Here is a 12,142-nt window from a genome sequence, read left to right as displayed (position 1 = left end):
CTAATGGGTGCAGTTGTGTTCCTGTGTTGCTGGTTGTTTGGTGTGGGGCGTCCAGCCCTGGAGCTTGCTGGCCGTTGGGTGGAGCTGGGTCTTAGTGTTGAGCTGGAGATCTCTGGGAGAGCTCTTGCCGATTGATATTACGAGGGGCCGGGAGGTCTCTGATGGACCACTGTTCTGAACTTGGTTCTCCCACCTCAGAGGCTCAGGCCTGACACCCAGCCAGAGCACCAGACCCTGTCAGCCACGTGGCTGGTGAGGGTCAACAACTCTGCTTTGCCCTCTGGGCTTCAGTTTCCTCACCCCTGGACTGAAGTCACTCTGGGCTTTCAGCGGTCTTCCCTCCAAGCCTGCCCCTGTAGCTCCAGGCCTAAGCAGCTGTTTGTCAGGTGCTTTCTCATCTGCCTTTTTAGGGCAGGTCTCTGGCAGACCCCAAGGCCTGGTCTGGTGTCCTCTGAGCCCAGGTGGGATGGGGTCCCCCATGCCCCTCTGCCAGAGCAGATATGAGGACAGCCAGGGAAGAGGCCACCCAGGAGCCCCGAGGGAACATGATGGCGCAGGATCCGGGACAGAACTGTTACCCACCAGGGTTCTTGGACTCTTTAATCAATAGAAATTAATAAGAGGCCAGACGAGAAATTCAGGCAAGGCTTTACTGGGACTCATTCTGTAGCAGGCGGGAGTGGAAACAAGTAACAGCTTCCCTTGCTCTCTCGCTGAGGAGGGGGTGAGCTGGTCCCTTAAGTGAGGTGAGGGAAGGGGTGGGTCCAGGGGTCAGGAGGGGTGGCTTAGGTGGTCTGCCCACCCCTTTGTGGTACTGTGTACACGGGGCATTTGCAGGACCCTGCTTTTGCTCCCAGCAACTCAGAAGTGGCAGTTGGGTTTTTGGTTTTCTTCTATCTTGTTTTGTCCTTAATTTGCCCCAGCTGTGCTGTGCATGCAGTTATTTTTAGTCCCTCATAGTCTCTTTGTATCTGTTGCTTGAGAAGACGTTTGTCCAGGTGCAAGCACTGCAGAAAAGGGTCCCAGGTCCCAGGTCCCAGCGTACCACAGAACCTTCTGCTGTGCTCTGAGCTCATTCAGCCCTGGTTGACCAGATGCCCCCGTCGACCACAGTTCCCTAGGGGGTCTTTCTGGACTCTGGCTCTCAGGCCTCTTCGCGGAGCCTCCGGCCAGCCCCTCTGGGGTCTCTGCTGGGCCGTGGGGTCTGGGGAGGGATGCTGGGCTTTCCCTCTCTGAGCACCTCCACCCTCAGTGTGGGCAGAGGTGGTGGTGAGCCCCTGGTGACTCGTGGTGCCGCAGGTCCAAGTTCCTGAGCGACAAGTGGATGCTGCAGAAGGGCTTCATGAAGGAGGAGGACCTCCTGGTGAAGAAGCCATGGTGAGGACGCCTCTGAGCAGAGATGTCTCCCCAGCCGCACACGTGTGGCTCGCGACTTGCGTTCCTGGTACCCCGGGCACGTGTGCTGTCCTGCACCTGGCTGGGCGCCCCTGCGGCCTCCCTGTCCTGGACTCAGCCTCCCTGGCCCACCCTCTTCCTGCAGGTGGTGGCACCTCCGAGTTCAGGAGCTGAGCCTGTCGGCCCCGCTGACTGTGCTGCCCACGGTCACCTGTGAGCACACCATCGACATCCTCCGGGAGAAGGGCTTCGACCAGGCGCCCGTGGTGGACGAGTCGGGGTCAGTCTCAGCCTCCATCCAGAGCTCTGCCCTCAGAGGGCCCTGCCGGGCGCCTCCAGCCTGTGCTCCACGCTGCTCTGTGTCCGCGGTGCTGGACGGGGCAGCCCAGTGGACCCCACAGCTGGCCGGCTGGCCTTGGTCACTTTGCACTCAGATGCTCAGAGTCTTGGACGGCTGGTCCCTGAGCACCGGCCAGGATGGGGGCTGCTTGTATTAAGCCTTTGGGCTTTAATGCCTTGGTCCCAGCCCATTGCACCCAGCATGTGCACAGGAGGCCGGTGTAGGGTCCTGCCCTGGCTCTGGGCATGTGCCTGACAGTGGAAGGCCGTGACAGACGTGCCCTGGTGACAGTGACGCACCATCAGGGCTCTCCCGGGACTGTCCCAATTCTAGCACCGAAAGTCCCATGTCCCAGGACACTGGCCAGCTGGTCACCCTTGACACCTGTCAGAATGGAGATGCCCAGAGGACTCACTGGTTTCCCGTTGCCTGCACTGGACGGTCAGCTCCAAGGGCAGGGTGTTTGGTCACTGCTCGGCTCCTGCCACACAGAGACCCTGGGTAGATAGTGGTTGGTTCTAAGAGGAGTTCTGGGCTTGACCCTGAGGGTGGCTGTGCTGGACTCTGCTGTCTTGGCAGGGGGTGGGGTGGGGTGGGGTGTGGAGGGTGCGGGAGAGGCACCAGTGCTGACTCCTGCACCGCCTCTGCTTCCCCAGGGTGATCCTGGGGATGGTGACCCTGGGGAACATGCTGTCGTCCCTGCTCGCGGGGAAGGTTCAGCCGTCGGACCAAGTTCGGAAAGTCATCTACAAGCAGTTCAAACAGGTGCGAGCCTCGCGAGGCCTGAGCAGTCGGTGCTGAGACCAGCTCCGTCCCGGGAGGCGGGGCCACGCGTCCCTCGCCCCTGACCCCATCAGACCCCTAAATCTGACAGTTCGCCCCAGCTTCACAAAGCGAGAAGCCCCAGGGGGGTAAGGCCAGCATTGGTGAGGGCTCACCCACGCCTGTACTTTGGCAATGCCTGTGGTCACTGGCAAGCCCAGGGACCGTCATCCCAGCCGAGCCGGGCATCTGCCAGCATGACCATTCCCAGGGCACCGGGCCCTGATTTTGTCCTGTGCACACCTCATTTAAGATCACCTGGCACGCCTAAGTATTTAGTAAGTACTAGAACGTTCTGGGGGCTGAGCCGGGGCTGGTCAGACCCCGTGGTCATCCTGAGATGATGGCCACCCTGTGATGGGCCAGGGCAGAGCCGACTCTGTGTCCCCGAGGGTGCCTGGGGTCAGGGCAGCCCCTCTCCCTGGTCTCCTGGCATTCCACAACCCCTTTCTCCTCGGACCCCCAGTGAGTGGGAGTGCTGGGTCGCTGGCTGTCTCCCGCTTGAAAGGCTAGCGGTGGAGCCCATATCTAGGAATGGATTTGATTTTCCTTTTTCCCCACCTCACACGTAGCCGAAATGTCGCCAGAATCTGTGTGTTTCTCCCCATATCCACCGCGCTGCCATCGCCTCTGGCGTGGTCCCTGCATGGCCCCTCACTCCTGGCCCTAAGTCTGCGGCTGGAGAGACCACAGGAGACGTGGGTGGGGTCTTGCCCCTTCCTGCCAAGCCCAGCCGGGAGGGTCCCGGCCCTGCGACCCCGGCTGCCTCCACTCCTGCCGTCCACCTGCCCTGGTTCTCAGATGGGCCGGTCCCTTCCTGCTGCCTTGGCACCGCTGTGTCTGCTCTCCTGCCCCCCACCCCCCGTCCCCTCCCCTCGGCCTCTCTGACCCCCAGGCCCCGAGCACCTAGCACACGGGGTGTGTTCTTGGAGCCCTTATTGCCCCCCAGTCCAGTGGAAGCTCCAAGAGGCTATCCTGGCCCCCGTGGGCCCTGAGCGGGGAGCACAGGGCCCAGCGTCACATGCATGTGGGTGGCCAGCCAGGCTGAGCAGGGGCAACCTTTCCGCCCATGCCATTGCCCACCAGCCTTTCTGGAAGTTTCTGCCCCTCCTTCTCTTCCCTGCGTTGAGCTGAACATAGCGTGTCCCATTTGATGATTTTGAAATGAACACACACTCGCGACACCACAGTCAAGAGTGAGCGTATCCATCCCCTCCCCCACTTCTACCCCGGCTTCCTCTCCCCTCCCCGCACGTCTGTCCTGTCCTGTAGACTGTGCGCCCTCCCCGGGCCATGCGCATATGCAGCCCCACCGTGTGTACCCTTGTCTGGCTTCTTTCATGCAGCAGAGTGGTTTGTGGGTTTTTTTCTATATAAATTTATTTTATTTTATTTTTGGCTGCGTTCTGTCCTTGTTGCTGCGCGCAGGCTTTCTCTAGTTGCGGCGAGCGGGGGCTACTCTTTGTTGCGGTGTGAGGGCTTCTCATTGCGGTGGCTTCTCGTTGCAGAGCACGGGCTCTAGGCGTGAGGGCTTCAGTAGTTGTGGCTCACGGGCTCAGTAGTTGTGGCTCGCAGGCTCTAGAGCGCAGGGCTTAGTTGCTCCATGGCATGTGAGCTCTTCCCGGACCAGGGCTCAAACCCGTGTCTCCTGCATTGGCAGGTGGATTCTTAACCACTGTGCCACCAGGGAGGCCCAGCAGAGTGTTTTGAGGTCCCTCCGAGGTGTGGTGTGCTTGCTGTCCACCCCCTCCCATGCCTGAGTCCAGTCCTGTTGTGTCTCTGGCTTCTCCTGCTGATTCTCTGCTGTGTGTGCCCTTCCCTCCCCCAGGGAAGAGCCGAGCGCTCTAATGTTACTGCGTCCAAGCTTGCTCTGCTTGCCGCACGACAGGCCAGTAGATCGGGAGACAAGGTGTCGAGGCTATAGGAATACAACGTTATTTGGAAAGCCAGCAGACGGAGAAGATGGCAGACTGATGTCTCAAAGAACCATCTTCCCGGGGTCTGGATGCCAGTTTCTTTCACAGAACAGAGAGGGGGAGGAGGTGAGGAAGTAAAGTAAAAAGGCCATAAGATATGCAAATGTCCCCTGGAATGGCCAGCCTCGGGGAGGGGATGTGTTTGTTTCTTCTTTCTTGCAGCCATCCACAGGTGGGCAGGGTCAGGACGTTTCCCTGAACAAAGGCACTTGGGTTTAACGTTCAGGCAGAGGGGCGGGGTTCCCCGAGGCAGGCTGTCCTTTTAGCAAACAAAAGCAACGGGAAGCAAAGGTTAAAGTAAAAGAAACAGATGCAGCCTGTAGTCAGGATTGGCTCCTCCCTGTTCCACTCGGTCACCCCCCTTAGTGGCCGAGGCTGACCTCCAGCTGCAGCCTTCCCCCGGGGTGTAGCCGAGCGTCAGTTCCCTGGGCTCTAGTGCCATCCAGGCCCTCGGGGGTCTCGACGCCCTGCCACCGAGATGTTGGGTGGGGCCGTGCGTGCCTGCTCTGCTCCAGGAACCGAGCGGTGGGTGTAAGCGGACACAGGACGTCCTTCAGCAGGGTCCCCGGCATCCCTGGTGCAGACAGTGTCCCGAGGAGAATGCGGCCCTGAGGAAACCTGGGTGGGTCCTGTCTCCTGGGTACACCCTCCGCATCCAGGGCTGCCCCTTCCTGCCGCCACGGGGGTCTGGCCGCCGGCAGTGAGCAGCAGGGGGAGGTGCCCATGGAGCTGTGGCGCTCCCTTTCCGCCCTGTTCTCCTGGCGGAGAGGAGAAATCCTGACCCCCGTGGTCTACTGACCACACCCAGCGTCTGACCTCGTAAAGGCAAGCATGGGGGAAGTTGCTTCCGCAGCCCGGGGCCGCTGTGTTGTGTACCGCTCAGCTGCTCTAGTGCTTGGCGGGCAGTGGTGCCCAGCCCTCCTTACACAGGTTAAGGCACTGCTGGCGCTTTTCCTCCCACCCCCGAGCTTGCGTCCTCTCCCAGGGAACTTGCCTCCTTTGCGAGAGCTGAACTAGAAACGGTTCCAGTGGGGCTCACAGCTTTGGAGATCGCCTTGGGCTTTGAAAGACGGACCTAAGTGTCCTTTTCTTCTTTTTCTTGGAAGCTCTCATCGTGTGTCTACTGAGCAGATGGCCCAGAGTGGGCGCTCACGTTGCCCGCCCCTCACCAGGCCCTGTACCCCCGCCCCTCGTCACGCCCTGTCCTGTCACATCTTGCACTGATGTAGGATTTGTTCCGATGGATGGCGCATGTTACGCTGTTCGTAACTAAAGTCACTCGTTTACTGAGGGTTCAGTCTTTGGGTTCTATAGCTCTGTGGGTCTTGACAAAGGTACAGTGACCTGTACCCATTACAGCATCGCACACAGTAGTGTACGTGCCCCACGTGCCCTGGATCCCTGTACCCATTCCCCACTGCCTGAACCGCCAATCTGACTAGTTTTGCGTTTTCCGGAAATTCATAGAGGTGGAATCATACTGTGGGAAGCCGTCCTACTGGCTCTTTGCAGAGTGATATGTACGGACTCTTCCAGGTCATCCAAGTGTCCTTTCACGTGTGTCAGGGCTCGTTCAGTTTCTAAGTCAGCAAGAGGCTCCAGAAGAACCTTCTGGAGGGACGCCGGCCCCTCCTGCTGCCTTGTGCTTTCCTCGGGCTCCGGCCGAGCTGGGCTGCCCTGGCGAGCGCTGACCGCGGCTTCCCTTCCAGATCCACCTGACGGACCCTCTGGGCAAGCTCTCACACATCCTGGAGATGGACCACTTCGCCCTGGTGGTCCACGAGCAGATCCAGTGTAAGTGGGGCCCTCTGCGGGCTGGGGGCGGGGGCGGGAGCCCTGTGGGGTGCTGGCCACCGGGCCCCCGGCCCAGGCTTGTGTGTGCGCTTTCCTGCCGTGAGCGCACAGGGCGTCTGGGAGCTGGAGAAGCTGATCCCCAGCCTTGGGTGCAGATCTCAGAGGGACCCCGCTGTGGGCCAACCTGGGTACCGGCTCGCGGTGAGATCACAGGGCTTTATAGCCTGCTCACAAAGCCCTTCCCGGACCTCCTGGCCGCATCTCTGGAGGCCCGGGATGTTATTCTGGTGCCGGGAGAGGACGAGAGTTATACAGATCCCGAGAATTGGGGCCGGTGGGGGGGTGGGCCTTGGAGCCCGCCCTCCCACCCGCCGAGGGCTGGTCCCGGGGCCTGGGCGCCCCCACCTAACCCTCTCCCGTCCTCGGTTCCTGGGCGCGGGACCTGGCCTTGGGGATGGGGGGACCTGCAGGTGTGTACGCCCCGCCCAGCCCTCGAGCTGGGGAGCGGCGCTGCGGTCAGCCTCGCAGCCTCCAAGTGCCAAGGAGGGCGTCCAGGCCCCGGCTCCCCTTCTTGTGTCGCACACTCGTGTTTGAACATCTACACACCCTGACGTGGGATCCGGTTTCAGGGTCTGTAAATAAAGTTTCCTTTGACACCGCCCTGTCAGAAAGCACGGTCGGCGGCCGCTTTCGTGCTGTGTGGGCGGATCTGAGGGGTCATAACAGAGACCCTACCGCCCTTTACAGAAAGTTTGCTGACCCAGCTCTGGCCAGTATCTCCTGGGGGACCTGGAGACCGCTCCGACTGCCCGCCCCCGTGGGGCTCAGTGCTCCAAAGCTGCCCCTTTGCCTCGAAGCCCCTCATCTCTTCTGGGTGCCCCTTGCTTTCTCCTGAGGTGCTCCGAGCCGGCCAGTAGGGTGCCTGGCCTCTCTGTGTCTCCAGCAGCCCACCCTGTGTGACCTCTGCCCTCACAGGCGTGAGGGACAGACAGGGAAGCGGGGTCTGGTGGAACGGGGTGTGACCTGGGCGTTTGCCACCGGCGGCTCAGCTCTGCCCGGCCCGCTGTGTGCTTCACAACAGCTGTCAGTCAGGGTTCCCCGAAGAAACAGAACTAGTAGGATGTGTGTATACAGAGATTTGCTCTAAGGAATGGCTTATAGCCTGGCAAGTCCCAAGACCTGCGGGGCTAGTGGCCAGGTTCAAGGCCCCAAGAGTCAACATTTCCGGGTCCAAAGGCCGGACGTTTCCATCTTACTCGCGTTGGGTCAGCCCTTTCGTTCTATTCGGGCCTTCAACTGACTGGATGAGGCCCACCCACACTGGGGAGTGCAATCTGCTTTACTAGGTCCATCCAATCAGGAGTTGATCTCATCCAAAGACACCCAGAATGTTGGCCCAGTATCGGGGCACTCCATGGCCCAGTCGAGCTGAAATGTAAAATATACCATCTCCATCCCCCTCTCTGCCCTTGGGCGGCAGGGCAGGGGGCCAGCGGCCTGCGTGCATTCTAAGCCTGAGAGAAAGGCATGGGTTTGAACACAGAACTGTAGGCCAGAGATGTGAGCCGGTGGTGTTGGGTGTGAGTAGGATTGGAATTTCGTGCCACGACTCGGGCCTTGGGCACCAGGGGCGACCCCCGGCTGTTCTGAATGAATGTGGCCCTCGGGCGTCCCTGGTGGGCGTGGCTCAGCGGGGTCAGGGCCCTGCTCTCTGCAGCTTCGCCCAAGTGGCTTGCGTTGGGAGGGGACGGCGCTTGTGCTTGGGCCGCCAGGGCACACAGGTGCCCGTGGACACGGGGCATCCTCCCCGCACACCCCCGCCACCCTGTGCCTCAGATCCGCTCCGTATGAAGGCCCCTCTGAACCTGCGGCCTTGTCCCCCCTCAGACCACAGCCACGGGGAGTCCAGTAAGAGGCAGATGGTGTTCGGAGTCGTCACTGCCATCGACCTGCTGAACTTCGTGGCCGCCCGCGAGCGGAACCAGAAGACAAACTCGGGAAGTGGAGGTGCCGGGGCCGCAGCCCAGCTCTGACCACCCCCCAGGGCTGTGCGGCTGTTCTCGTTCGCTTTCGTAAACACTAAACAAACACACACGATTTTAGCCACCTGGCACTGGGCGTCACTGTCACAGTGGGTGTCAAGGATGCTAAGTGCTTAGCCCGGGCCCAGCAGAGATGTTATAGGTCCCCGTCATTAACACCTGGCCACCTAAATGAATCTACATATGATTTATTCGATTAGATGTGTTCTTCTTTAACTAACTTTCTCTTAAGATGTTTCAGCAAGCAAATCTTTTCAAAGAGAACTCAGCCAGGCGGATGGACCCCTGCCGTGACTGGGGTAGGGGGACTGAAGACAGAGGCCAGTGCCTTTCCCAGGAGTCCAGAGGGGGGAGCAGGAGAATGGGGCCCAGGAAGCGTGCGTCGGCACCGTGGCCCTTCTCCCAGCAGCATGGTCCACTGGGGGATGGCTTGGTTGGAGTGGCTTGAGTGTTTGGGGTTTTTTAATTGAGGTGAAATCCACTTAACCTAAAATGATGATTTTTCAATGTGTAATTCATTAGCGTTTATTAGAGGTCGTCCAGCCACCACCTCTGTCGAGTTCCAGAACATTTCATCCCCCATTAAGCTGTCACTCCCCTCTCCCCTCCTCTCCGGGCACCCACGACTCTGCCTTCCATCCCCACGGCTTTACCTGTTTGGGATATTTCATATAAAAAGAATCGTACAATATGTGACCTCTCGTGTCTGGCTTATTTCACTTTGTCTGACGTTTCTGAGATTCACCCACGCTGCCGCATGAATCTGCTCCATTTTTGTAGCTGATCAGTATTCCTTATACGCACAGACCACGTTTTGTTTATCCATCGTCAGTTGATGGACATTTGGGTTGTTTCCACTCTTGGGCTGTTGTGCCTAGTAGTGCTATGCACCTTCGTGTACAGGCATTTGTTTGAACACCTGTTTTCAGTTCTTTCGGTTCTATACCCAGGACTGGAATTGCTGGGCCACGTGATAATTCTATGATGAATTTTGGGGGAGCCACCAAATTGTGTTCCACGGTCGCACCATTTTACATCCCCACCAGCAGTGCATGGAGGTTCCAGTTGCTGCACGTCCTCACCAACACTTATTTTCTGCGTTTTGTTTTTTACAGCCATGATAGTGGGTGTAAAGTGTTATCTCACTGTGGTTTTGATTTGCATTTCCCTAATGATATTGAGCATCTTTTTATGTGCTTGTTTGGTCATTTGTGTATCTTCTTTGGAGAAATGTCTATTCAAGTCCTTTGCCCATTTTAAAATTGAGTTGTTTGCCTTTTGTTGTTCAGTTGTAGAAGTTCTTTATATATTCTGGATACCAGAGCCTTATCAGACATGTGATTTGCAAATATTTTCTCCCATTCTGTGGGGTAGCTTTCCTCTTTCTTGATAATGACCTTTGGTGTACAACAGTGTTTTGTTTTTGATGATGTTCAATTTATCTGTTTATTCTTTTGTTTCGTTTTTGGTGTTATATCCTTGCCAATCCAAGGTCATGTTTTCTTCTAAGAGTTTTATAGTTTTAGCTTTTACGTTTAGTTCATTGATCCATTTTGAGTTAATTTTAGTACATGGTGCAGGGCAGGGGTCCAAATTCATTCTTTTGTATATGGCTGTCCATTTGGGGAACAGACGTTCTTTCTCCATTGAATGGTCTTGGCACTCTTGTGGAAAATCAGTTGGCCATAGATGTATGGGTTTATTTCTGAACTTTTGGTTCTGTTCCACTGGTCTATATGTCTGTCCTTATGCCAGTACCACACTGTTTTAATTACTGTAGCTTTGTAGTAAGTTTTGAAATCAAGAAGTGTGAGTCCTCTGACTTTGTTTATGTTCAGTATTGTTTTGGAAATCGTGATGTATCTTTCTTCATGTTTCTTGTGCTTGGAATTCTTTGAGCTTCTTGGGTTCCAATATCTGGTTTGTAGGAGTTCCAGAAAAGAGGAAACAACAGAGAAGGAATCACCAGTGAAATAATTCAAGAAACTGTCCCAGTCTGAAAGACACGAGTTTGTAGATTGAAAGGTTCCACCTAGTACCCAGCGCAACAGATGGAGAAAGACCCACACAGGGAACATCATCGTGAAATGTTAGATCACTTGGGACAAGAAGATCAGAAAAAGTTTCCACTTAGGGGTGGGGAAACCCAGCTCACAGAGAGAGTCTAGGGAATGAGAAAGGGATCCAGCTTCTCCATCTCTAGAATGTGGAGGCTGGGAGACAAGGGAGTGAAGCCTCAAGACATCTGAAAGAAGGGACGTGGGCCAGAATCCTGGGTGCAGGCACGCTCTCCCTTAACCCTGGAGGGAGGATGTAGACGTTTCCCCCGAGGCAGGTGGCCTCCGGGCCCAGGGGAGCACTGGAAGATGCACTCCACCAAAATGAAGGGGGAAAACAAGGGCCCCAGCAGGCCATCAAGACAGGTACCCCCAGAGTGACAGGGAACAGGGCTGGGCAGCCATAGATATTGCAATAGACGGACACAGCGTGCAGGACATGCTGAAGACGCAGCCCTGAGGGCCCACTCTTGTTTCCTACACGCCGGAGCCCCTTCCAAGGCCTCAGACCACGTGGGCAGGCCGAAGATTCGACGGGAGAGGCCACCGTCCCTTGGGAGCTTTCTGGCGGGGCTGGGCTGTGTGGAGGGGGTGCTCACAGCTGCCTGACCCTGTCCCGGCTGCCGCGCTCCATCTATCTTCCGGGAAAGGCCTCCTGTCGTGGACGCGGCTTCGCTCCTCTGTAAAGAGCCCCAGGTACAGCTGGGTGTGCCTTTTGGGAACGGCCAGTTCCTTAGTCATCAGCTATTTGTCTCTAAGACCGAGGCTCCTTCTGGGTGTTCTGCAGCCCTGGGCCCCCGGCAGCCGCGAGCAGGCCACACGCCGCTGTCCCCCCGGGGGCTGTGCGGGAAGCCGTCCCGGTCCCCACAGACAACCTGGCAGGCGGAGGCCTTCCCCACCTGGTCCGAGGAGGGCCTGGGACTGCACAGACCTGGCGGGACATGTGCTCTGACCTCAGGGGGGCTCATTTGATGATTTGACTGAGGATGGGGAAGTTTTTTCAAAAAAGTATTTTTCAGTAGAACTGTGGTAGGACAAGTAAGAAATATCAGGTCCTAATCCCTGGAACCTGAGAATGTTCCCCTCTTTGGAAGTGTTTGCAGGTGTGATGGGGCGATTATCCTGGGTCATCCAGGTAGGCCTAAAGGCCCTCACGTGTGTGACAACAAGGGTCCCTCTAGGGGAGAGGCAAGCGGAGACCTGAGACTCACGGACAAGAGGAGGAGGATGTGGCCGTGGAGACGGAGACGGGAGGGATGCGGCCGCAAGCCAGGGATGCCTGGAGCCCCGGAAGCTGGTAGAGCTGGAAGGACCCGCCCCCAGAGCCTCCAGAGGGAGCACGGCCCTGTGACACCCTGATCTCAGACTCCTGGCTTCCATACTGGGAGGGAACGAAGGTCTGTTGCTTTCAGCCCCGTTCGTGGTGCTTTGTTTCAGCTGCCCCAGTGTATCAGTGGAATCATCAGATTATACTCTTGCATTTGACTTCTTTCACTCAGCGTAATATTCTGATTTTAAGGGAATATTTCAGACATACAAACAGGTGGAAAGAACAGTAACCGCCCCGCTGAAGAAATAAAACCTCACAACGGCAGCTGGAGCCCCGCGTGGCTTTCTGATGGCGCCTGTGTCGTCTCGCTACACACGCGTGTGTCCCTGGATGGCGTGTGTTACCGGTATCATAGGTACTGTTGTGCCGCCAGCCTTTTCTGCTCA

The 12,142-nt window shown here is 57.4% G+C and overlaps 1 protein-coding gene across 2 annotated transcripts in view; it reads left to right on the top strand.

Annotated features, from left to right (window-relative positions):
- The window catches only part of CBS (cystathionine beta-synthase), a 30,442-nt gene extending 21,390 nt beyond the window's left edge, over positions 1–9,052 (top strand). For both annotated transcript variants that reach the window (XM_082655126.1, XM_082655125.1), the window contains exons 12-16: positions 1,300–1,377; positions 1,541–1,675; positions 2,392–2,500; positions 6,243–6,327; positions 8,215–9,052. In XM_082655126.1, coding sequence (XP_082511252.1) covers positions 1,300–1,377; positions 1,541–1,675; positions 2,392–2,500; positions 6,243–6,327; positions 8,215–8,360 — 553 coding nt within the window. In that variant the 3' untranslated portion in view covers positions 8,361–9,052. The remainder of the gene's footprint in view (positions 1–1,299; positions 1,378–1,540; positions 1,676–2,391; positions 2,501–6,242; positions 6,328–8,214) is intronic.
- Positions 9,053–12,142: the final 3,090 nt, after the last annotated feature.

The sequence above is a fragment of the Grampus griseus genome (assembly GCF_964374135.1).
Source record: "Grampus griseus genome assembly, chromosome: 5".
In the NCBI taxonomy this organism is placed as follows: domain Eukaryota; kingdom Metazoa; phylum Chordata; class Mammalia; order Artiodactyla; family Delphinidae; genus Grampus; species Grampus griseus.
This window is presented reverse-complemented; position numbering and strand designations above follow the sequence as displayed.